The sequence below is a fragment of the Schistosoma mansoni genome (genome assembly GCF_000237925.1).
Source record: "Schistosoma mansoni, WGS project CABG00000000 data, supercontig 0183, strain Puerto Rico, whole genome shotgun sequence".
In the NCBI taxonomy this organism is placed as follows: domain Eukaryota; kingdom Metazoa; phylum Platyhelminthes; class Trematoda; order Strigeidida; family Schistosomatidae; genus Schistosoma; species Schistosoma mansoni.
The window spans coordinates 435261-463258 of record NW_017386067.1 but is presented as its reverse complement, the minus strand read 5'-3'; the positions used below and the strand labels follow the sequence as shown (position 1 = coordinate 463258).

The window sequence follows — 27998 nt, the reverse complement described above, 5'->3', positions numbered from 1 at the left end:
AGCTGTTACAAGACACCAGTTTGAGAAATACACACCACCCACATGCAAATGAACTAAAAAAAAACTAGTTTTCTTTTCCCTATAATAAACGACAGGATTATGATTCAAACAGTCACAAAATGAATAAACAGATACAGTCGTTGACTTCTAAAAATAATCTTGAGGATTTTTAGATAGTTAAATCAGTAGTCAGGTGCCTTACGTGAATGATTACACAGATATCGGCTTGGATACAAAGCAAACTACAGGATATACAGCGAGTAATTGAAAAAAAATTCACCGATACTGTTATGAGGTGAAGAGCGTTTAATCATGACAAAGTTGGGACAATTAACTATTGTAAGAAATCTACAGTTTCTTCCTTCTTTGTTAGATAAAAAATATCAAAAATCTAAATGTTACTCAGTTAACAGATTTTTAAAACAGCACTTTAAAATTAAAGATGGTTAGTGGCTAGCAGTGGAATCTAGGACGCACTGTCATAGATTCCCATACTAGGACGAAACGACCGTCGAGTTTCTTCAGGTTTTCAACGGTGACCTACTTTAGATCGACTCGTGATTTTAACTGTGAAAGTATTACAATCTTCACAAATCCTCATACTGATAATTTCAAACTTGCCTACAATAAATTAATTCTAAGATTCAAGTCAATTTGTATACTGGGAATTGATGATTTTTCAACATTTGAAAAAAGAATGAAGTGATGAAAAGGTATTCAAGCCTCGATGATTTAAGGTAATCGATATAATTTTGTTTCTCCACATGACTATCCATTTACTTATTTTACCTATCAAGTGTGCTGATATTGATCGGTCAGTAAAAATTATTTCTGCCTTGTAGCCAGTACAGTCAGAATATGAGAAAAAGTGAGATTTACTCTATACTATTGGATGTTCCATGACTCAAAACATATAGAATCACAACACATTACAAACAGGGGCTCCTTATCCATACATGTTTAGATCATTTGTGATGTCAAACTGTTGAGTAATAAGTATATGATTAATTAAATAAAATCTATGAATGGTTAGATGTATATCAACAGTTAGTAAGTTAAATAAAAGCTGACAATTAAGATAATATGAAAATACCACAGAACAAGTAGCTAATAATTAAGTTCATTTATCCTCGACTTAAGTGTTGCATATAAACAGCCATCTCTTGTGTACTGTTAGAAGAGATCCAAAGAACCATAACTAAGTTGGTTCCCGGAATCGCGAACTTACCGTAAGATGAGAGAATGGCTAAACTAAACGTATTCCTGTTACCGTATAGAAGGACTAGAGATGGTTTAATCACAGTTTCTAAGTTATTTAGTATTAATTTTGCATCAGATATGCACTCTCTTTTTAAATTCTAAAGCAGAAAATTTATGAGAACACTTTTAGAATGTTCATAAGCCATGAACCAATTAATCATCAGTTGACTACCAACTTTTCCTTCGAATCATCAACAAGTGAGACTCCTTAACTCAAAAGATGGTTGAATCTCCATCTATCAATACGTTCAAGAGAGAGTTGGATCAACTTATAGACTCTTATTAATAGGATTAATACAAGTTACTTAGCTTCCTATCTTTCACAAACTAAAACTGAGGGAATAGTTTTCAAAGTTCCACTTTTTCACTTATTCACCCATATCTAACAGTAATCCATACAGTTCGGGTATTTTTAATGTATCTACAGAGTTGATCTTTCAAAATTATTTATACTATTATTACTTCAGCGTTATTTTTCTCCGTATCAAGTTTCTAAAAATACTGGATACTTGAAGAATTCTATCCGCTTGAGTACACAAGTAATAAATGTCGAATAAATCGATTTGGAACTATTATACAACAAAAACTGTGAATAACCGGGTCTTTTAATGACTGAACACTCAAGGATATAATCAAAGTCAATCGTCATTCCTGTCTATTGAGTAGCAAAACCACGGATATATTGTTGTGGGGAATTTGTGGGAATTATTGAACCGTATGGTCGACACTGTGAAATAATCTTTGTTATGCAACTATTAAAAACTAGGAGGCACTAGACAGATGTTTTGTCTTAATATAAAACTCATACGTCCTGCAAATCCACGAGCCCATCGGTAAATCAAATTTTGGACCTCCAGATTTTGCGGTGAACAAGCAAGCCCATAAACTTTAAGCTACTGAGTTAAACTCTAGAGATTGGAAATAAACTTTTTGGTTTTTAATGGTTTTATTTTATTAAGATTAATTTGTGATGTAAATTAATAACATTCGGTTTGGGCAGCATCATTGATGAACACGGTGGATCAGATGCAGATGTGAAGGCAAGGATCGGCAAAGCAAGAGCAGCATATTTGCAACTGAAAAACATCTGGAACTCAAAACAATTGTCAACCAACACCAAGATCAGAATTTTCAATACAAATGTCAAGACAGTTCTACTGTATGAGGCGGAGACGTGGAGAACTACGAAAGCCATCATCCAGAAGATACAAGTATTTATTAACAGTTGTCTACGCAAGATACTTCGGATCCGATGGCCAGACACTATCAGCAACAAACTACTGTGGGAGACAACAAACCAGATTCCAGCGGAGGAAGAAATCAGGAAGAGGCGCTGGAAGTGGATAGGACACACATTGAGGAAATCACCCAACTGTGTCACAAGACAAGCCTTCATATGGAATCCTGAAGGCCAAAGGAGAAGAGGAAGACCAAAGAACACATTACTTCGAGAAATGGATGCAGAAATGAGAAGAATGAACAAAAGTTGGATAGAACTAGAGAGGAAGGCTCAGGACAGAGTGGGTTGGCGAATGCTGGTCGGCGGCCTATGCTCTATTGGGAGTAGCAGGCGTAAGTAAGTAAGTAAATTAATAACACTGTTAAGTACAAATACCAGAAAATAGAAAAAAGAATTATCCATTAATAATCATTGGTAACTTACGAATGTAATTGAAAATCGCTGCCAAGTATACAGCTAAATTGATTCAGATTACCACCAAGAGCAGTGAATAAACCAGTTAAAATTACACGACAAAATTCACCACGTTGTTTAATCACATCCCATGAAACGGAACCACGTAAATGAGCTGAGATATTGTTGACTAATACAATGATCTGTCATTAGAATGGAGTACATAAACAAGTAATAAATAAATAAGCAATATTATTAAAGGAATAACAGTCTGATAAAGGATTTAGGAGTAATGATTAATTCAAATCAGGTTATTCTGGCGTGTAAAAGATTCATTATGAACTGTATAGGGAGTGGTAACATAATAAGTTCAAATAATCATTACATTTCTGTTGAAAGACAATTAGTTTCTCAGGCACTTTGAGCTACAATCTGAGTATAAGAGGTGGTAATGCTACCCCACACTATCGCCCAAACAGAAGTATAGCGGGGTTCGAACTTGTGACTTAATGATCAAAAGTTCAACATCTTAACCACTGATTTACCACACAACTACTCAGCCTTAACCTATTATCTTTCGATGTTGTAGAATCAGACTAACCTGTCATTTAGGACAGCTTATGCGTTTAAACTACCTACTTTCCAACTATGGAAATTTCCCAGTTAACCCATCGATTTTAGAAACGTCTGAACTGAATAGCTATGCATGTTAACTGCGTGTATTCATGAGCTATTGAAAACAGAGTGTAAAGAGTGTATACACCTACGCCATTGTGATCGGTTCTGAGCCATTTCACCTAGAGTCTCCAACCATTGGTTACAATAGTCACGCGGACCCCAACCAAGTAGTCTGCATCTGCCAACATGGCTCAGACTAGAAGTCAGTGACTTCAAGCACTGATGCCACGTTTTGGTTTGGCCGCGAACATTTGATTAGAACAGAACAAAACTGAAAAAACTTACATAAACACCATATAATCGTGATAAACGAGCAAGTGATCTCATCGGGATTGAATGACCAAGATGTGGTAAACCAATCGGTGTAACCGACCACAAACATCGTAGGCGATTAGTTTGATTAAGACGTTTCTCCAGAAGTGATTTACATCCCTAAGAAAAAAATATTTTATTGAAAGTAATGAGGCATAAGTTTTTTAAAAAAATTTGAGGTAAAATATACTTATTTATTTAACTCATTTACCAGGTACAAATTTGATTTATATGCTTGTCTCAGAGCTACACTTTAAACTGGCAAGAGCCATTGATAGTATCTGGTTATGCAAACGAAATTACATACAGAGAAGTTAAAGGTTGTAACTTAGTGCGGAGGTGGAAGTAGAACACGCTAACTGGAGTCACCTCGCTCCATATTCATAGTATCAATAACGTACAGTTTAATATAATTTACACATGAGCATACTGAACACATATTTTCCAAGTAACCTTCATATCCCACACATTGTCTATCCGTCTTATACTAAACCCCCCCCAATTTAATAAATACTGTTTTCATTATTGATATGTCTTGTAGGCTGAACGCTATATTCAGATCCTAAGCTATTCGGATAACCCCAGGGCTAGCACTACTCTGCGACTTGAACACCAGAGAGAAGACACGAGTATCAGAGAAATACTTTACTGCAAGGTTCCTTTTTGTACAGAAAATCATAGGTATTTATAGAAGTTAGCATATGTTAAATCAACATCCTATTTCAGCCAATCCATTTAACGACATATATTGCTACCGACTAATAGTAGCATGCCACGTTGGAACTCTAGAATGTTCTATCGTACTCTGGTTGGTTGGGGCTCTTTTTGAGCCTATGGAGGCCCTGTTGGAGTTTTCCGGAAGCCAACTCAACACCTCCCCCGAATAGGATTTCTTTCTAGGGTCAACTTGTAGTTTGACAACTGGGTTGCGACGTCGTCCCATTATTCTCGTCGTTTTCCTTGACCACGGCTTCTTGTCAGTGTTTTTGGGCATTTGTGCATCTAAGATTAAATCTAACGGAAAAATCGGCCGGTCACTTCGATTCTGCATCGTTCTTTTGTCTTTAAGGATTTGATTTGTGTGTCGTGTACATGTCCCAAAAGTTCCTCGAACTCTGTACAGAACTCTTCCCAATTTTTGTACAACTTCTCCCGGCTCCCATTGGTTCTTCCCAATGTAGGATTTAATGTAAACTTTGTCGCCAACATTGAAGTTCCGAATACTTGGATTGTGACTGCGCTCATCAACTAATTTAGATGGCAACATGGCATTGAAGACGGTTCGAACACGCCTTCCGCAGGAGACTTGCCGTCCGGAACATTCGGATTCGGAGTGGATCTGTAGGATGTTAAAAATTTCGTGATCACCTGCCCAGTCGGCCCTTCGCCTCCCCCCTTCAGTAATGCTCGTTTAAAGGTGTCCACGAAGCGTTCTGCTTGTCCGTTAGATTGTGGATGATAGGGTGGAGAACAAAGATGAGTTTTTCCGTTTGCTTTACAGAAATGCTTAAACGATTCTGCGGCGAATTGCGAGCCGTTATCTGTTACTAAGGTCTCTGGTACTCCGAAACAGCTAAACAGGGTAGACAGCTTGTGGATTGTTTCCGATGTTGTACAATTTGGCATGGTATATACTTCCGGCCATTTAGTAAATGCATCTACGATAATTAGAAACATTTTTCCTTGGATTGGACCAGCAAAATTTGCATGAATTCTTTCCCAGGGTCCTGCAGGCGTAGGCCAATACTGAGGTTTGCATTTCACAGGATTTTTAGCGGTTTGAATGCATGATGGACAGTTACGGCATTTATTCTCGATATCTTTGTCCATTAACGGCCAATAAGCATAACTACGAGCCAACGATTTCATTTTATTGATTCCAGGATGGCCACTGTGAAACTGCTTGAGAACCTTGTGACGTAATAACTCCGGAATAACAATTCGATCACCGAACATAATACACGAGTCAACAACCATTAGTGAGTCCCGTCGACGAGAATATTGCAAAAGTTCTCCGTCAAGGCGATTGTTTGGCCATTTGGTCAAGAGATAGCATTTGACTGTGCTCAGTATCTCATCACTTTCAGTGATCTTCTTGATAGTTTCAAAGGTTACTGGGAGTCCATTGATTGCGTCATCCAATACACGATGAACTTAATCCTCGGTTTTTATATTTGCTACAAGAGTCTCCTCTGGGGTTTTTGATTGGGAGCCTATTAATCTTGACAATGCGTCAGCTTGTCCGAAGGCGGTAGTAGACTGATACTTTATCTTGAAGTTGTATGCCAGAAGTGTGGTTGTCCATCGTTGTAGTTGGTTAGCTGTGTGGACCGGAATACTTTTCTTTGACCCAAAAACTGCAAGTAGTGGTTTATGGTCTGTTATTAGAGTAAAATGTCGGCCATATATCATCTTATGGAACTTTTTCACTGCAAAGATAATTGATAGGACTTCCTTCTCAATCTGACTATAGTTCCTTTCGGTCGTTGTCAAAGATCTGGCAGCGTGTGAGATAGCTTTTTCGGACCCATCAGGAAAAATGTGAGAGATAACTGCACCCACACCATAGTTAGAAGCATCTGAAGCGACGACTATCGGTAGCGAAGGATCATAGTGTGACAATAAGAGATTGGAAGTCAGGAGTTGCTTGATTTTCTCGAAAGACGCTTGGCAGTCTGCAGACCAATTCCATCTCGTATTCTTTTGTAGTAGGTTGTTTAGTGGAGCACGTAGACGATGAAGATCGGGGAGGAAGGTACCATAATGGCTGACCAATCCCAAGAATAATCGTAGGGTGGTAATGTCCCTGGGTCTAGGCATTGTTTTCACTGCTTCAATGTTCCCTGGATCTGGTCGTCTTCCGTCTTTATCTATTATGAACCCAAGGTACCGTACTTGCTGCATATAGAAGTTACACTTTTCCGCTCGGAGTCGAAAACCATGATCGGCTATGCGTTCTAGTACCAGGTCCAGTTTCTTCTGCAGGTCCATTTTATCTACTGCCATAATTATGATGTCGTCTAAGTAAGCTGCTGCCCCTGGAATACCTTGTAACATGGTATCCATAATTTGCTGAAAAATAGAGGGCGCTGTCTTCACCCCAAAAGGTAGTCGGTTATACCGGAACAGACCTTTGTGTGTGTTGATCGTTAAAAGATCTTTGCTTTCATCAGATACCGGGATTTGTAGATATGCGTCTGATAAGTCCAATTTCGCAAAATATCTGCCACCGTTCAGCTTAGCGAAAAGATCTTTCGGTAAGGGCAACGGTTACTGATGGGACTCTAGAGCTTCATTTAATCCTGTGGAGTAGTCTGCACATAGACGGACACTTCCATTCGACTTCTTGACCACCACTATCGGTGCAGCCCAGTTCGAGAAGTTCACAGACTCGATAACACTCATTTGCTGAAGTCGTTGTAACTCCTGTTTAACTATTGGAAGAGCAGCATAGGGCACAGGTCTTTTAGGTCGAAAAATGGGAGTAGCTGCAGGCTTTAGAGTTAGCACTGCTTTAGCCTTCGTGCATTCGCCTAATCCTTCTTTAAACACGTCTTGGTGTTTTTGTAGCATGGCATTTTTCTGACTCCACTCTGAGGTGTTGTAAGTTGTGATTCGTTTGCAGATACTGTTAATAGAGTGGTCTGCTAGGTTAAGTGTTTCTATAAGATCTAGCCCCATTAAATTGAGTGCTGGCTTCTTTGTAAGATATACTGTTGCACTTGTTGTTACCGCACCCTTAGACACAATGCAAGGTATTCCTCCAACAATATCTAACTTTCCACCTGATGCACTGTGTGCTATTTGTGTTGTTCGATGCACCGTGGGTCGCCCAATCTTCTTCCAAGTTTCTGGACTTATTAAAGTAATATCAGAAGCCGTATCAAGCTGAAGTCGAGTGCGGTGTTTATTAATATTCAAGGTTACGTACTTTCTCTGGCGGCAACTTCGAGCTTTGTTATGTGATACCAAAATTCTTTTCGTTAATGCCCCCAGACCTGTATTTCTTGAAGTAAGATTTTGCAAAATGTCGTTTATCGTTTCTTTTACTGTAGCTGGTTTCTATATGGCCCTTTCGATGACACTTACTGCAACAATGTTCTTTATACGGGCAAAACCTCTTATAGTGCCAGCCTCCACATGCCCAGCATGGAGATGATGGTTTGTCGCTGTTATTACGATAATTACGTGTGCTGGAACCTTGCAAGGATTTTTTCTTGACTGCACTGACATTATGGAAACAGTTGCCGTTTTCTACCATTGAGGTATCATGCTTCAAGTTCACTAACCTTTGGCTGTCGGTAGTTACTTCCTGTAGGGTCATGTTAGGGCAGTGTTCAAGTTTGCTTAGGATTCTGGTCCGGATATCAGCATCATCAGGTGAACGTAGGCTGCAGATAAATACTAAGCATTTAAACTGGTCCTCAGATATGGACGACAATTAGAACCTCTCACATTCACGGTTCACAGTTCCTGCATGTTTCACCCAGTCATCTCCAGGTTCTTTCGTTAACTTTAAGCACTGATAACGGATATTAAATAGAGATGATTGTTCTCCGAAGATTTGGGACAGGGTTTTGACTGTTTCATCAAAACTAAAATCTCGTGGGTTCTTCGGAAGAATGAAGTTGCTGTAGCGTTCATGTTACACAGTCCCAAGTTTTCTCAGAAGTATTCTGACTTTCAAAGCGTCATTCAGGTTTCAAAGATCAATATAAAACGAATCTTCATACTTCTTAAACCACGACTCAAAAGTTATACCTGCTACACCATCAAAATTAATAACATGTAAGGCGTTGATGACTAAATCAGTATGTGATGCTTGTGATTCACTAGAAGCAGGGTTTCTCTCGGACAGGCAGAATTTCTGCATCAGGGTTTCCATGATTCTAATTTGAGACTCTTCAAACCTCTTTTCTTGACGCAACATATAGGCTTCTAACTGCTCCAGAGAAATATTCAATGTCATCCCATCCCCGTCGCCACTGATATGTCTTGTAGGTTGAACGCTATATTCAGATCCTAAGCTATTCGGATAACCCCAGGGCTAGCACTACTCTGCGACTTGAACACCAGAGAGAAGACACGAGTATCAGAGAAATACTTTACTGCAAGGTTCCTTTTTGTACAGAAAATCATAGGTATTTATAGAAGTTAGCATATGTTAAATCAACATCCTATTTCAGCCAATCCATTTAACGACATATATTGCTACCGACTAATAGTAGCATGCCACGTTGGAACTCTAGAATGTTCTATCGTACTCTGGTTGGTTGGGGCTCTTTTTGAGCCTATGGAGGCCCTGTTGGAGTTTTCCGGAAGCCAACTCAACAATTATATGCTTACAAGTGACTAATTTAGAGAGGCTATTTTCTTAAAGTCCTGATGAGAAATCCCAACAACTGGAGTTCAACCATGTCTAGTTTGTGATGGCAGTTGCCCATCAATGGTATTGAAAGATGGCTGCACAATATTAAGAACTGAATTAAGTCAGGAGGACAAACTATTAAAATTTTAATTCACTAGTAGTGTTGAGGGCTATTCACAAAACCTGAAGAACCTAGATTCGTTGTTCGGTGAGATACTTACTTACTTACGCCTGCTACTCCCAATAGAGCATAGGCCGCCGACCAGCATTCGCCAACCCACTCTGTCCTGAGCCTTCCTCTCTAGTTCTATCCAACTTTTGTTCATTCTTCTCATTTCTGCATCCATTTCTCGAAGTAATGTGTTCTTTGGTCTTCCTCTTCTCCTTTGGCCTTCAGGATTCCATATGAAGGCTTGTCTTGTGACACAGTTGGGTGATTTCCTCAATGTGTGTCCTATCCACTTCCAGCGCCTCTTCCTGATTTCTTCCTCCGCTGGAATCTGGTTTGTTGTCTCCCACAGTAGTTTGTTGCTGATAGTGTCTGGCCATCGGATCCGAAGTATCTTGCGTAGACAACTGTTAATAAATACTTGTATCTTCTGGATGATGGCTTTCGTAGTTCTCCACGTCTCCGCCTCATACAGTAGAACTGTCTTGACATTTGTATTGAAAATTCTGATCTTGGTGTTGGTTGACAATTGTTTTGAGTTCCAGATGTTTTTCAGTTGCAAATATGCTGCTCTTGCTTTGCCGATCCTTGCCTTCACATCTGCATCTGATCCACCGTGTTCATCAATGATGCTGCCCAGATATGTAAAGGTTTCCACATTCTCCAAAGCTTCTCTGTCAAGTGTAATACGATTGTGTTCGGTGAGATCGTGGATGCGTATTGTGTTGTGAAGTCTCATACTAAGAAAAAATAGTTATCCAGTGTCTCTTAATTCTTAATAGCTGTCTCACCAACATTAACTTATAATGAAGACTAATAAACAAACTGGAAAACTAAAGAAAACGAACTCAATGATTATGAAAAAAAAGAAGTAAATAACTACACAAGGTTTACCACAAATTCTTTTTCAAATGAATCCAATAAAATCGATTGATCAGTAATTTTTGGCATGTCATTGAATCTATTATCTATTTCTTGTAGAATAGTAGGTTTTTCATTTGTAAACATAGTTGGAACTTCTTCAAGATCTAAATTGGAATATAGTCAGAAAATGTTTATACATCACTTCGTAAAACACAAGGTTAGCAATGTAGTTCGGTAATAATTAATGTTAAAATTTCAATTTAGAACCAGTTATCTGTTCGATGTCATTTTGTATGTTCAAGTTTATACTCTACTCCTTCCCTACCTCCTTGCACAAAAAATCTCATTCTAAAAAGTCAGTATTTATTATACATTAATTTTATGTTCATGTCTCCTACTGTGGTGTATGCTACTTATGTTCGTAGATATAAGTAGTATATAACACTAATCGGAAATAGAATGTCTGTGAGCAGAAAGTTGAATAGATTGAAATGAAAAGAAGAAAGGAGAACACTGAAAGCAATCAAGATAACAACAGGAAGGAAGAAACAATGAAACTTGCAAAAGACAACTTAAAGTAGATGTGAAAGTGATGTATGAATTTTCACACGCTACTAAAGTACTGTGTGATTGTGCATTAAACAATAAATTGGTCTTCCCCACCTGAGTTCTTGTTTACAACACTACTATCACAGTGAACTATTTTCCAGTTGAAATATACTTTGTTTCGTAGGAAAACATAAAATAGGCAATGTTTAATTATGCATAGTATGTGAGAGCAACTTAGTCAGTTCACGATTGTAAAATGTGAAGGTGAACAAATCAAAACGTGGTATCTGTCCATGAAACAATTAGCCATTAGTCTAAGCCATATTGATAAATGCAGACTATCTAGTTGTCGTAACCAGTAGTTGGAGGTGTTAGACAATATGGCTCGGAAACGATAGCAATGGTGCAGATACATTCATTTACTCTTTGTCATAAAATACGTATCTTCAATTTCACAAATTTATTCTTTCTCCTCGAATCATATTGCCTTTGGTTAATGTTGCTTATTACTACCATTAATACAGTTATTACTTCTATCTCTCTAGAATTCGTCTTGCTGTGGGATGTGGTACAACAACTTGAATCGATGCATGTATGTTCTACATTGTTTATGACCAACTTATTAACATGTTATCCATCCGATAGACATCAATCAGATAATCAAAATATGCTAATAAGTGTCGAATCTAATTTGAATACAAATTACAAAAAAAACAACTAACTTACTGACATTTACTGAACTGTTTCCTTCTACTGTAGGATATGCGTTACGTACAAGTTCTTGAAGTTTAGGATCTTTAAAATCATCTTGAATAGTCACTAACAGTCCATTTAAACAGTCTGTAACAACAGATCTTAATGAATCCGATGGAATTTTATTCATAAGATAATCTTTCTCTACTTCATTATAATTAAAATAAGGTTTCGGAGTTCGAGGAATCGATAATCCTGTTAAAATGTTAATAAAATCAGTAACAAATAAGTAGATTTCCATTAGTCTAGTAAATTATGTAAGGCCGCGATCGATGATGACAATTAATCCGGTTAGTTTAGTATTCATATTTGTTTATTTAAACACATGAACATTGGTACAAAGGGTAATCAAAATATACATAGTAGTTATCATTAAATTTATATGGGTGCCCAAACCGAAGCAAGTCAGTCAGTCAGTAACAACGTAGGACTTTGTATGTTTAATGTACATCAGTTTGAATTGCAATACCATATTAACACAGAGATGTAGTTGTCGATTCAAATCCCATAGTGTTAGAGATAGTAAGAGTATAAGCAGTAATCCGAAAGATTACGGTTTGAAGATGTTATTCAAGGGGTATAATCCGGTGAAATGAATTTGGAACGAGAAAAAAGATAGGGACATGAAGAAATCAGAAGATTAGAATTTGGCAGAACACAAAGAATGAATGCACCTTCGCCACTGCAAACGATTTTGAGCCATGTCATTCAAGGTCTCTAACCATCGATTGCTATCATCTCGCGGATCCCAACCAGGTAGTCTATACCTTCCGACATGACTCAGTCCACTTGTCAGTGACTTCATGGATTTGTGCCATGTTTCGGTCTGGCCGCCCCTAGCTCTCTTCCAACCTAATCTTACGCTATAAAACATCGCTCGTCGAGGCAGTCGGTGGTTGGGCATATGTAACGTGTCCCAGCCATCTCAACTGAAGTTTCACTACTGCATCAATCGATTTGCCATCCTCACCTAGTATCCGTTTCCTAACAACTGCATTACTTACTCAGTGGTCCCAGGATATACGAGCAATACTTCGAAGACAAGTAGTTATACTAGGGGGCCACAACCCGAACCTTTTGCCTAATCCACAAGGCAATGGAGCAACGTTACAGGATGCGGTCCCATGGTAGCCAGTGATCAACAATAGGTTCATACGTCATTTATTCCATTAGGATCTAGGAGCACATGTGTACCACTGGCTTGGAATCAGGATTTGCCAACTCATTTAGGTGGGTCCTACATACCCACCAACCCGGTTTGGGCGCCGGACATTCGCTTTGCATCCTCTCAATTTCGTAACCCCCCTAATGTTAGAAGGCAGTGAGTCGGACTTTCGTGACAGTGGTTATATACGCGTGGCCATATGAAAATATTTCGAAAGAGAGAGGACCATTCCTACTTTCGGCCGTAGCGGGACATTTGGTGGCTGAATGAAATAAGAAGTGATTGATATGTCATCAGTGAAGGAATGAATTGATATTTTATTGTTGCTGCAAAATCCTTGTATTGAAAACACTGAATATATAAAAGAATCTACTGTACGTTTGTTTTTGGTGAAATTAAATGACCAATTAATGACATAATTATATCATTTATTACAAAAACCAAGAATTATATATAAGCAATGGATTGCGAACGAAGTACATGGGTTTAACTCAGCTAATTTTCTTATTACTTTGCACAGTCGATTAGTGGCCTGTACAGCTATCTGTATGATGCGGGTTCGAATGCCAGTACGGGAGAATCAGTTTCCTAAAGACTAACGGTACACCTACCTTGTTGACAAATTAACTAGTATGGGTAGTAGGTTAAGGAATGTCTACTGACGAAAACCTACAATAACCTCCTAACCATCTCAACATAGTAAATACGATGTCAAGTCATTTAGACTAGTGTGGCCACATTGCAACTTGTTCGATAGGATCCGATTAGCACTGAGAAATTACCAACAAGTATCAGAAAATACAGAATGGTTTAGCGTAAATATCAACACTGATTGATCATTTATTAGTAATCAGAGTCATGCTAGTCTGGTTCATTAGTAGTGATGATCGAGCTTAAAACTCAACCGTTGACAAAGGTATTATCTACAGAAAATCTGAAACAACCATAATATAGGTACTGAAATATTCTACTAATGACCACGATTTTTCCCTATAAAATCGTCCATTAGAGCAGAGATAGACTTACGTCTTTCTATTGTCTGCTTAATAATTGGGGTGATTAGATCAAAATCCTTTGAGGTCACGAGCTTTGCATGTTTATTCATTGAATTGACATTCCGATTTGTGTACCCGTATGCACATTCTAGCATCGATAACGTAGGTTGAGATGTAGCAACTAGTCCAAGTGGTATGGTGGACAATGATACTAAATGATGCTTAAAATCTCGTCTTCATCTAGGTTAGGTGCTAGTTGCCTTGCTGGCAGTAAGAGGTATATACAGTTTTGCGTAAACGTCTACTCCCTGTGAGATTCGAACTCAGGTCATTCAGTTTTAGAGGCGTTAAAGCCAAGCTAATTTCAAGCATAGCTCCTGGATGATTCTCTTCAACTCTTGTAAAGACAATTATCAGATATACTTGACAAGTGTCAAACATAGATATTGAATTCCAAAGTATAACGAATTGTTATTTTGCAATAAAGAAAAGTAATTTCAAAGAAGAAATCGAATAACTACCTATTTTTGTTGGTACTAAAGGAAATATAACATATTTTAAAAATGCCAAAACTCCATTGCCTTGTTCAGCTGTCATATTCGGTGGACAAACAGATGATGCTAATTTACTGGCGACAAATTCCGGTGGATCAAGTAGATCAATTTTTGAATCGATTTCCGAAGAGGACATCTTTCCCCCTGTCAATCCTGGAACCATTGGATTCATTAAATGTATTCGTTTCTTATGACCAAGATGAGGTAAATACTATGGTAGGAATGAAATCGAAAATATTGTCAATACTAAATATGAAAATTTCATTCAATCATAATACACACTATTCTTTCAATGTAAGATCTTTATAACATGATTAAATCCGTTGTAACTAACTGATAAAATTTACTCTCTGTGATCATTAGTATGATTTATTTCGCGGTAAAGCTATTTCAAAGATATAAACTTCTGTATTTTTAAAATTTGTAGGCAGATCCACCGACCCTCAGTCAGTCAGTCAGTCAGCAGTCATTAGATAATGTAAAGTCTAGCACATATATGGATCGGTTTAGGTTATCACACTATATCAGCATAGTGAAATAAAATTATCAAGTGTATATTAAAATAGTAATATCGATGGTAGCAAAAAGATTAGGAATAAAGAATATGATGATTTGAGAAGAAAGAATGAATCCACAGAATAAAATGTTACGAAATAATTTCGAAACTCCAAGTGTAAGAGAAGATAAAAGATGAATACAGCTGTTCCAGTATGACTGATTCGGAGCCACATCACACGTTTTAAACCAGTAGTGTCTTTGTTAATACCCTAGATCTAACTTCACCATTGCTCACTTATTGCTCCCAATATTAGAAAAATGGGTTTGAGGATATCTATGGTTAGTGTTGTGACTTTATAAAGACCGTCGCCAATTTGTTATGACTTTATACAAAATATAATAGGACGTATGATAATTCGTTATTGATCTTATGTCCGGCTTTTTATCACGTGAATTATCCACCAATCGAAATACGACTTTTTCTGATATTAACACTGTGACAAATCAATTACGTTCAACTAGTACGAGCAGCCTAGCATCTTTATTGGTCCCTTGTCCGCCTAGCCCTTCCAATTGAGTCCAGAACACCAAATGCAGCTTCTGCTATGCGAATCATTCCACGTCATGCATTATTTGTCGACGCTAGGATTGATGGGGAAGGGTGGAAAGGTGATCAGTGTAAGACATGGTGTCGTGGTATGAAAGAAAGCTGTACAGGAGAGGTTTCTATTGAACCTTCACGACTGCCTGATTGGGGTCCTAGAGGTGGTGCAACACGGTGCCTTGAGACATTATCAGACACAGCTAGGAATAAAAGCCAGTGGCGATCCTGCTGTAACTTCATTTCGCTTTCTTCATATAAATGAGGGGAACTTCTTTAGCTGAAGAAATCCTTTCTGGTAGTATTATTCTTAACTAAACTGCCTCACTTATTATTTTTTTCATCCTCATACACTAATTTCTATAAATCTTTGTTCTTTTTTTATTATACTTACCTTTCTTTCTCTATCGTTTCACAATCTTGTTGTTATTGTGTGGCACATATATATTTTGATACCTTTTTGTACCAACATTTATATATTTAAGTAAATAAATTATAAGGAAGTATTCGTCACAGACTGATCACGTTTGAGGCATCATCGGAAACCAACAAGTACTAGACAGCTTTTTCGTCCTAATATCGAACTCCACGCTGATGGTATTGAATGATCATAGCTCTATATTGCAAAATAATTGTAATAGTTAAGTATTCGTCATGAATAATAAAGGTTATGCATTCTATCCCTAACACGGTCGTCAGTGCATCTTCCTAAGGATTCTTAATTTGGCATAAAACAGCTACGTAGTGCCCTTCGATCAATGACTGTACCCGGATTACGAATATAACAGACAAATTAAACCATTTTCAACAAAAATTATTCACAGAGCTTGGTATTGTCACTTTTAATTTATTACTTACCTTTTCAGCTAACATAAATATTTTCCGTTGATCTACACCACCGAATTGAATATCGACTTTTAAATGTACTTCATCCAATGCTTGTAATAAAGGATATAATAATCCAGATACAAGCGGATTATTAACTTGTTTAACAACCTCTGCACCAGCTTTACGTGCATCATGAACTGATGTTAAAGCCATTAAACGATATACATCCATAGAATATTCTCTACGATATGATGATGAGAGTAATAATAATAGAGAATTTTATTTATTCTTAATAGACTTCATAAATAAATATGTATACTCAACTCCGATAAATTGTAAACCGCTAACTGCCAGCTATACCTTTTAGAAATAATGAGGATAACTTTATACCATCAGCTAGGGTTTGAAACACAAAATACACACTTAAATATGAATGGGTTTTTTCGAGATTCACAGTCAATTTTTCGGCCATTTCATAAAAAAGAATGAAGAGTAATCCGCAGTTGTTTCGTTCTAATAGGGGAAGCAGAAAAATAACTAACCGACGAAGAATGTGTACTTGAGTAAGTAATGCAGTCCTTAGGGAACGGGTACTAGGTAAGGATGGCGAATCGATTGATGAAGTAGTGAAACTTCATCAGTTGAGATGGCTTGGACATGTGTGATGTATGACCAAACACCAACTGCCCCGACGTGCAATATTTTATGGCGTAGGAGTAGGTTGGAAGAAAGCTAGGGGCGGCCAGACCGAAACATGGCACAAATCCATGAAGTCACTGACAAGTGGACTGAGCCATGTTGGTAGGTTGGGATCCATGAGATAATACCAATCAATGGTTAGAGACCTTGAATGACATGGCTCAAAATCGTTTGCAATGGCGAAGTTTCATTCACTCTTTGTATTCTCCCAAATTCTAATCTTCTGAATTTTATTCTGAGCCATATATGATAATGGGTACAAGTCAGAGTTGAGCTATGTCAATGCAATACAAATAATTTATATGTCATCATACAGAAATACAATATCGTTCAAATACACAGAGTTGAAATATTCATTCATATATAACAGATTCACAACACTGTCACTTAACTTATTCAGAACAGTTTTCAGAAAGAAAACCCATAACTGAAGATAAATATTCAGACTTACGGTACTAGATTAAACTTACTCAGTTAATTGGTAATCAGCTCCACGTACAAAATGTAGCCGGTCTAATGGGACACAAATTGAACGGAACATTCCTTTTATAACAGCTTCATAATATTTTGTACGAAGACAAAGCAAAGACCATGGAGCCTTCATATTATCTAGATATGCGTGTAAGTCAGCAAAGAGTACAGTGACTTTTGCACCGGTTTTCAGCATATCAGCCAGCTTAATAATTGGAACAAAGTATGCTATATGAGGTCTACCAGTTGTTGCAGTACCCCAATACACAGACACTGATGAATTTGGTTTCTTTAAAAGATTTTGAAGTTCATCATCACCTACTACCTCCTGACGTGTAAATGAGAAACAAAAATGAAATATATAAACATTTTTGATTAAATTATTAAAATACTATGGATAGACTTATAAAATATTTTGTCGAAAATTGAATACTAGTCTTAATGTTTTTGCCCCCGAATGCCCTGGTACGGCCGACAGTGGAGGGAGTTCGCTCTCTCTCTCGAAATGCTCTCATATGGCCATGCGTACATAGCCTCTGCCACACAAGTCCTACTCACTGCCTTCTCGTGGCACCGGTGTTGTTAACGAAAGTGAGAGGACTAAAACCGAATGTCCGGCGCTTTAACCGGGTTGGTGAACACGGAAAGCCCACCTAGGGGAATTGGAAAACCCTGATTCTAAACAAATGGTGCACACGGGCTTCAGTATCCTGAAGGAACAAATGGCGTATGAACCAATTGTTGGTCACCGGCTACCATGTGACTGCATCACACCCTCACGATGCTCCCACTGCCTTGTGGATCAGATCTTTATGTCAAAGGCTCCGGGTATGGCCCCCTAAGAAAACCACCTGCTTCAGTTTGGGCACCTGGGCAGTATCACAGCCCTCACACAAATCAAATGAGATTTGTGTGGCGCATATGTATTTGGTGCCCGTTTGTACCAATATTTATGTGTTCAAATAAATAAAAAAATAAATGTTTTCTTTAAACTAATTTAGTTTACATGCATATTCATATCATAATTATAAACCGTAATCTCAAAAAATATGCAAAACTTTATACATTAGTAGTAGAGACTAACCTGCAAATTCCGGACGATTAACGTGTATTTATCTACTTCCATATTAAGATAAATTTTCACTGAGTGTTAACAGGGAGACTAATATACGAGTGTGGAATAAAACGGGTTGAATACATGCACTTTTCACAGGTTAGAAACACGTAATCATCCTAATTAATAAATAAAAAAGAATAAGGAATCAAGATATCTTATAAACTTATACAATAGAGCAACAAATGAATTGATCTGTAAAAAAAACACTTTGTGGTTTAAAACTGTAATCTTTAGTGGTGGAAAACACAGGGTCTAAGGATAACGCAAACATCTCCATCTTATGATGTTCTACTGCTGACGATACTCATTACAGTATTGGTCTGAATTCAAACAAAATGTCTTTCAAAACATCATGTATAACAAGCTACAATTAGGCGTGAGTTAAGTTTTATGACCCAACTTCCAAGTTGGAAAGATCATTTAGTGTTATTTCGGAAGATTAGATTGGTACCTAGGACCAGCCTTCTAAGGTATAACAGTGAGACTATAATTTATGGACAACCTTAAAACGATGATTCAATGGCCTTGAGAATGTCCTACTTGCTAGGGTTAAACTAGTTTTAGTTTTGAAAGGATAAGAGGCTGTGTGACCTGTGTTAGTTCTGGGAATGGTGGACTCAGTTGATACAACTCTCTTTAGAATACATTGATGGATGGGGCTTCAATCGAGTGTTAAGGTAATGAATTCCATTCATTGATAACCCCATTGGAAGTCGACAGTCAAATGACAAGTAATTTGTTCTGGGCTTGTGAACTGTCCTGGTAAATTGTCTGTTTTGGAAGAAAAGAAAAATGAGGGAATATCAGACGCGAATTTATCACTAGGTAATTTAAAAACTGTGGTCAGGTCACCTTCAGTTTTTTCATGTGACAAGGTGAACAGATTTGGTTTAGCCAGTCTGTCATCATAAGGGAACTTTGCGATTCCGGGAATCAGCTTAGTTGGGGGTTCTCTGAACCTTTACGAGCCCCTCACTGTCTCGTTTCAGGCATGGGCTAGCCGCTTGTATGCAGTACTTGAGTTTAGGATACACAAATACTGTATACAAAGTCAAGAGGGTTATGGCATCGACATGACTAAAGGCTCAAAGTATTGACCAAAGGGCTGTAAAACCTAAGGCGGATATCTCATGGCGTTGAGCAATAGTTTCCAAGTCCTAGCAACCGATGAATATTAGGTCGTGATGTGTCTGAACAACAGGTTGATAGATGTTATTCACACTGAGTATGTATCTGTACAATAGTGATATATATGCAACATGATGCATCCCGAACGAATTTATCGGTAGCTGACAAATTCTAGAACATTCAGATAATTTCTTCAAGTCATTTTGAAGCTCTAAACCATCACATCTGCTTTTTATCGCTTTCCCCCTTCAGATATCCTCCACTAAAACGGTGATGACAGCTTGCGTAGGAACCAAGAAGCCTGGTGTTCGAAGCGTGCTAATGAGATGGAAGCAGCAGCTGAATCTGGTAGCTGCCATAAGCTCTTCCAACTCATCCGAGCCACTGGCAGCAAGAAGTCTGGTGTGAGTCAAACGATCTGTGAAAATGACGGAATGCCAATCACTAACATCTGTCGACGTCTTGGACGATGGGCGGAATTCTTTGAAGGGCAGTTCAACTGGCCTGCTGCTCCGGCAACATCGACCAGATTGTCCTGCCCCCCATGGCCGGTGACGACTGATCCACCAAACGAGGCGGAAGTCCGCAAGGAACTCCAACTCTTGAAACGTTACAAATCACCGGGTCCAGATGACTTACTTCCGGCTCCTTTTAAAGATGGTGGTGACCTTCTGGCTGAGGAATTGACTGTGTTGTTTACAAAGGTTTGGGAGCTAGAAAGTGTTCCAACATCATGGAATGAGTCGATAGTCGTCCCTATCTTTAAAAATGGTTCACGTCGTTCCTGTAACAACTACCAGGGGATAAGTCTACTTCCGATTGCGTCCAAACTATTGGCTTCTGTCATTCTTCGTGGGTTGTTTAAAACCCGAGAAAAATTGACTCGCGAGGAGCAGGCTGGTTTTCGTTCTGGTCGAGGATGCATTGATCATATCTTCACCCTCCACCAATTGTTAGAACACCGTCATAATTATCACAGGCCAAAAATCGTAGTGTTTCTCGATATCAGGGCTGCCTTCGATTCGTTGGACAGGACTGTTCTCTAGGATTGTCTATTGAAGAAGGGTGTGCCTGAGAAGTTTATTAACATCTTAAAGGCCCTGTATACGAACACCTCAGACAGAGTGAGGGCATACAACCACCTTTCTCCTTTGTTCCATTCAAGCAGTGGGGTTAGGCAGGGTTGCCCAATCTCACCATTACTCTTCAACTTTGCCATCAATGACATTCTGGAAACAGCTCTGATGGATGTAGGTAATGGCGGTGTGGATCTGTTGCCTGGAGAACGACTTCTCGACCTTGAGAATGCGGATGATCTTGTCTTACTGTGCGATAATGCCCAAGGCATGCAATCCGCACCTAATCAGTTGGCAATCAGTGTCCGCAGGTACGGCATGTGCTTTGCACCCTCCAAGTGCAAAGTACTCCTACAAGACTGGCAGGATTCTCATCCTGTACTCACCCTAGATGGTGAGCAGATTGAAGTGGTTGAGAAGTTCGTGTATCTAGGTAGCTGGTGGTGGCGTGAGTGATGAGATCGATGCACGTATAGTGAAAGCCAGAACGGCTTATGCCAATCTGGACCATCTTTGGCGCCTTCGTGATGTTAGTGATGTTAGTTAATAAATAAACTTGCTAGTTCGGTATCAACAAAGAGTACAGATGAACTGGAAGTTGGGAAACTGTGCTTAGCTGAGTACCTCAGTACAGTTATGGGGCCAGTGTCTATTTATTAATTTAAACACATACATATTGGTACAAAGGGGCACCAGATATATATGCGCCACACAAAACAATGAGAATGGGAAGAGAAAGGGGTAAGATGCATATATATAAAAGAAAAAATGGAATGAAGAAAAAGAGAAGAGTAATGATGGGGGGGAACCGAAATGTACAACCAGAAGACTTTCAGTTAAGAAAGTTATAACCACTCTTTATGAAGAAAGTAAAAGAAGGTTACAGCAGGCTCTCCACTGGCTTCTATTCTGAGCCATATCTGATAACGTCTCTAGCCACTGTGTTGCACCATCTCTCGGACCCCATCCAGGGAGTCGTGAAGGACCAACAGAAGCTAGCCCTTTGCAGCTTTCTTTCATACCACGATACCATGTCATACACTGACCTCCTCTCCGCTTTTTCCAACCAGTCCCAGTGTCGGCAAATAATGCACGACGTGGAATTCTCTGGGACGACATTCGTAGAACATGTCCAAGCCACCGAAGTCGGTATTTCAAGATGGTGACGCCAATTTAATTATCGTCTCTGCGCCCGAACACACGATGCCGAACCTCTGCATTACTAACACGGTGTTGCCACTGGATGTCAGCAATCCTTCGGAGACAACGATGGTCGAACACAGAGTCGTCTAACATCCTCAACTCGGAGAGGCCAGGTTTCTCAAGCATGGAGCAAAACTGCTCTCACCGACGCGTTGTAGATCCGACCTTCTACAGCCAGACTAACATCACGAAGGCGCCAAAGATGGTCCAGATTGGCATAAGCCGTTCTGGCTTTCACTATACGTGCATCGATCTCATCACTCACGCCACCACCAGCTACCTAGATACACGAACTTCTCAACCACTTCAATCTGCTCACCATCTAGGGTGAGTACAGGATGAGAATCCTGCCAGTCTTGTAGGAGTACTTTGCACTTGGAGGGTGCAAAGCACATGCCGTACCTGCGGACACTGATTGCCAACTGATTAGGTGCGGATTGCATGCCTTGGGCATTATCGCACAGTAAGACAAGATCATCCGCATTCTCAAGGTCGAGAAGTCGTTCTCCAGGCAACAGATCCACACCGCCATTACCTACATCCATCAGAGCTGTTTCCAGAATGTCATTGATGGCAAAGTTGAAGAGTAATGGTGAGATTGGGCAACCCTGCCTAACCCCACTGCTTGAATGGAACAAAGGAGAAAGGTGGTTGTATGCCCTCACTCTGTCTGAGGTGTTCGTATACAGGGCCTTTAAGATGTTAATAAACTTCTCAGGCACACCCTTCTTCAATAGACAATCCTAGAGAACAGTCCTGTCCAACGAATCGAAGGCAGCCCTGATATCGAGAAACACTACGATTTTTGGCCTGTGATAATTATGACGGTGTTCTAACAATTGGTGGAGGGTGAAGATATGATCAATGCATCCTCGACCAGAACGAAAACCAGCCTGCTCCTCGCGAGTCAATTTTTCTCGGGTTTTAAACAACCCACGAAGAATGACAGAAGCCAATAGTTTGGACGCAATCGGAAGTAGACTTATCCCCTGGTAGTTGTTACAGGAACGACGTGAACCATTTTTAAAGATAGGGACGACTATCGACTCATTCCATGATGTTGGAACACTTTCTAGCTCCCAAACCTTTGTAAACAACACAGTCAATTCCTCAGCCAGAAGGTCACCACCATCTTTAAAAGGAGCCGGAAGTAAGTCATCTGGACCCGGTGATTTGTAACGTTTCAAGAGTTGGAGTTCCTTGCGGACTTCCGCCTCGTTTGGTGGATCAGTCGTCACCGGCCATGGGGGGCAGGACAATTTGGTCGATGTTGCCGGAGCAGCAGGCCAGTTGAACTGCCCTTCAAAGAATTCCGCCCATCGTCCAAGACGTCGACAGATGTTAGTGATTGGCATTCCGTCATTTTCACAGATCGTTTGACTCACACCAGACTTCTTGCTGCCAGTGGCTCGGATGAGTTGGAAGAGCTTATGGCAGCTACCAGATTCAGCTGCTGCTTCCATCTCATTAGCACGCTTCGAACACCAGGCTTCTTGGTTCTTACGCAAGCTTTGCCGTATTTCATCTCGTAACAGCCTTCGTTTATGGTCAGAAGGCTGGAGTTTGTCTGTTTTTATTATTCACTTTGAAAGATTGCAAGGTATCGACTTGATGTTCTGTATCGAGATGTTTAGCGATTGCACTTTTTAGAGCCGTTATTTCTGTTGTTCTCAGTGAGTCAGTCATCTTTAATGTAGGCTTTTTGAAAATGTCCAAAAAATCCAAGTCATACTCTCCTTTCACGTAAGTAATCTATAACGATTCCGTAATTATGATTTTAATTACTACATGTTGTGAGCAGCTGGCGAGAACCAAACGAAATAAAATGAGTTCATGTTATTCTACTTGATAAAAGCAGGTGAAAAAGGAATTTCAAGAAAAACGACACAATCGATGTTACCTTACCTGAAGTTAATTCAATGGACGGCCGTTCCGTCCAAGTATGGGATACCTCAGTAGTACGCATCCACGATTTCGCGCGCGAGGCCGAAGGCCATGGCTCCGAATCCCACGTGCGAGATCGTGGAATCGCACTGCTGAGGAGTCCCATACACTGCTTCCAGGTTTTCAGTGGTGGTCTAACATGCATCGATTCACGATATCAATTAAAAATTCCACAATCTCCAAAACCCCACAGTGAAATTAATTCAATTAAAGTGAAAACAGTGGTCTTGATGCATAGTAAACAATAAAAACTATAAACTTAACTCAATGAGGAAGAATACCACTGTCCTTTTAAATAACATGCTTAATGTATGAAGGTTGAAAATTAGTGTGATGAATTAGGATCAAGATTCTCAATTGTACGTTAGGGTAAGGAGCTGAAATTAGGGATTCCATCACGAACTGATATCAGCTATGATGCCGAAATGTCACTTAGCTATATAGATATCGCTCCAGAATACAAGACCAATCTGAAACATGATTGGTACGTCCATAAATTACACGCTCGCCGGTTAATGGCCAAAAAGATATTCTTGAGATATTAGAATTCGTGTGGATGATCTTGCCTAGAGGCACATTAAGTGCATAACCAAGTGATTATCAATCTTGATGAGTCTATCAGGTGCTCAATAAGATTGGCTATCACCTAGAGGTGTTTAGTTGGAGTTATCTACAGGAAGCCCACTGCTAACATCGAGTACAACAATCATATGCTGGAAGGATTACCCCGCTCTAATTGTCTCAGATACATTCATATCCTGATTCTAGGAGACCTCAATCTTCCTAAAGTCGACTTCGCTAAACATACGTACATTGGAGGTGACAACTATACTGAAGCTCGGTTCTTCAACTTCATCGAAGATCTGGGATTATTCGAAAATGTGAAGTCGGCAACTCGTTTGAGAAATAGTCAGACGCCGTAGCGTTTGAACTGAGTATTTAAGAACGAAGAATTCCCAATTGACAACTCAATCTTAGCTCTCCTAGGGAAGGGCGACTATGCCGTAATAGCCTTTAGGTTTACCAGCAAAACTGAACTAAGACGCCCTACCAAAAATAGGCGTTGGAATTTCAAAAGGTTGGATGTGCCAGTTTTACGGGACAATCTATAACAGGTGGACTGGAAACTTCACCTTCAAATTGATGTGGATGCTAATTGGGGTTTCTTACTGCACATTATCTTATGTGCTACAAAACAGTCTGTCCCACTAACGTTCCCGAAAATCTACAAGAAACCTGCAGTCATCAAGAATCGCACCGTTTGTTTGCTAAGCCGCAAAAGGCACTACTGGGTGGAATACAAACAAACTGGTAACAACAGCGCAAACAAGTAACTTAAACAAGCAAGTAACAAATGCACAAAGACAACAAGAGAAAACAGGGTTCAGTACCAGATAAAGCTTATCGATAAATTTGTTCCTAGTTCGTAAAGCTTATTCTGTCATACAGCCTCTCTTCGACGAGCCAAAACCGGAGTTTCCCAATTGTTAAGTCATAGTGGTCCAAACAACAACGATGGAGACGCCGCCAACCTTCTGGCACTTCAGGAGGATCTAACTCGACTCCAGAGTTCGGAAGACAACAACGGACTAACCTTTAACATTTTTAATTATAAAGTAATCCATCTGACATGTTGCAGACTACGAGTACAACATAGGTAAATATCATCTAAAGGTATCCCATTTTGGAAAAGATCTAGGAGTGTTGATACCCTATGATCCGAAGTCTTACGCTAACTGAGACAAAAACGACTGCAGAGCGAACCTCGAACTGGTAACGTTGAGGAGCATTTTCAGCCAGTTCGACGGAAAAAATTTCCACCTAATCCTCAGCAGTTTTGTTTGTCCCAATTTGCAGTATAGAAACATAGTGTTTCCTTCCTCACTCCAAAAGGATAAGGACAGACTGGAACATACCCAATGGCGAGCCACGAAATCAGTTCGGGGACTCAAATTCAAGTCTTATGACAAACGCCTTCGATCACTGAAGCTTTACCCATTAAATTACAGGTGTTTTAGGGATGATCTAATGAATTACAACATCCTGAACAATTCTCAACACCCCTTTCAACACCTATTTAGGCTTAGAACTTTAAGGGTAACACCCAGAAACTGGAGACTACATAGGACGGACTGTGAGCACACATCTTACTACTTAAAAGTAGTTAAATGCTGGAATTCTCTGCCAGTTGAGTTATCCCGACTTACTAGACGTTCTTTAAGAGGAAAATTGACATACTCTTAAGGACTAAGGACGGTATCTCGCTATAATCTGCTACTTTTTTCTTTTACTGTTAAATATACCTGAGTTCTTGCCTGAAGACATCGGTGATCCACTGCTACTACATAAGAGAGCCTGTTAAGTCAAAATTTCTTCTATTCCGTCCAGAACTGTTTGAAGCATTTATGTGTGCTAAATACCCATCTGCGACCCGGCTTACTTAATATGTTGTAAACAGTTACTGTGAGACATGTACATGCTTCATGAAATCAGGGTTTACATTTAACACACTGTATGCCACAGGTGACAGCGAAATGGCATTCAAGTTGCTTGCATGAGTTCTTTATGTATTTGTTGATTTGTTGTTAAAAAGAAGCAAGCGATTTTACGACCGTAAAAGAACAATATGCGTAAAACGCGGATGAAAAACAGGCCGTACAAATGGATCGGTCATGCTCAAACTATCCTTGGTTTAGAAAATTGTAAAAACGGAATAGTAAACCGAGATAAGATGAAAGAGCATTCAACTATTAAACTGGATAAAACTTAAAAGTTAAAGCATTTTAACGAATCTTAATCTTGAGACAAGTTCTTTGGATCAAAATTGGGAATTTGGCTTTTCAGAAACACAGCGAAAGTTAGAGAAATGAAAATCACGTGAGAACTTAACTTCTCATTCGTAAAACGCTAGACTATCAAATTATTTGTTTACGGTCGTCAGTTACCATATGATATTAACAAGGCCAAAGTGAAAAAACCTAAGTACTCACCACCCCCAGATTCAAACTTGAGCCAACCTGAATGTGATAGTTCTTAGCACATCCCTGAACACAAAAAATAGAAAACGCGGTAGGGATGTGGGTAACAACAGTGTTGAGATTGCCGCCTTGTTGTAACTTTTAAAAGCTTCCAGGAATTTCCCTATGTAAAAATAAAAATGTATTTCCAATGCACAGGACGTACGTTCGTTCTATGAATGATGAATCTAATGTACGAAAAAGTAAAAGTATGCATTGAACATTCAACCATGATGAAGCCGAAGTGGGGGAATTGTTTCACATGGTTGATTCCTGAATACCAGAAACTTCAACTTCATAAGCTTTTGCATCTAGAAACATCGCATCTCTCTTTTTTCTAGATAGACACTAAAATAAATAGAAACTAGCGGGAGTGAAAATAGTTTTAGCAATTGAGTGTGAGACACTAAGCTGAATTTTCGCCCTCATGACTTAGGAAGAAATAGTTAATACATTGTACCAGTCATACACATATATGGATGGGCATACATTTGTTCCTTATTTGACTTAATCTATAAACTTGATTCCTCTTTTTAGTCTCACCAGTAGAGCAGCCAGTAGAGTTAATGAGTAGAAAGATGGTATATTACTATCAAAACCAAATACCGTATAACACTGTAATATTCTCACTACTTGAAACGATGGCCGATTTGGTAAGTTCACTCGTAATAAAGAGCAGAAGATGTGCCTGCCCTCTAACGTTAGATACTACTGATACTCCCATACAACTGACCAGAAAGAAGAGAATTTTGGAGTTAACCCGTATTGTGAGATAATATGACAATATGAAAATCTTATCCTCTAATAAGTGCACCTGTGACCGGAGGTTACTCATACCATATTTGCATTCTTAGAGTTGGAGTATATGACATACTGTCATGTTAACATAGTTTTCATACAGTACATATCTCATATTTACTACTGTGCAATATCCATCTTTGTTATTCCCTTATTTATTTGGCCAATTTGAAGTTTCTCCAAGTTCCTCGGAAAAGCTAATTGATTACCATGAACAAGGGGTTCTCAGCACAGTTTTAGATCATCAACGTGAAGAAATTCCCCGATATACCTTTATACTAGGTTATTTATGAATATTAAGAAAAGCATAAGCCTTAA

General features: G+C 39.1%; 1 protein-coding gene across 1 annotated transcript in view; it reads right to left on the bottom strand.

Moving 5' to 3' along the window:
* Window positions 1-26969, bottom strand: part of Smp_129210 (tyrosyl-tRNA synthetase, putative) — a gene marked incomplete at its 3' end in the record, with an annotated part of 47668 nt that extends 20699 nt beyond the window's left edge. The window contains exons 1-9 of the mRNA XM_018794832.1: window positions 26856-26969; window positions 18482-18630; window positions 17397-17725; window positions 16258-16468; window positions 14268-14511; window positions 11560-11781; window positions 10315-10448; window positions 3857-4003; window positions 2924-3096 (exon numbers count right to left, since the gene is read on the bottom strand). Of these exons, the coding sequence (XP_018647034.1) occupies window positions 2924-3096; window positions 3857-4003; window positions 10315-10448; window positions 11560-11781; window positions 14268-14511; window positions 16258-16468; window positions 17397-17725; window positions 18482-18523 (1502 nt within the window). The 5' untranslated portion in view covers window positions 18524-18630; window positions 26856-26969. The remainder of the gene's footprint in view (window positions 1-2923; window positions 3097-3856; window positions 4004-10314; window positions 10449-11559; window positions 11782-14267; window positions 14512-16257; window positions 16469-17396; window positions 17726-18481; window positions 18631-26855) is intronic.
* Between the last annotated feature and the right edge of the window lie 1029 nt (window positions 26970-27998).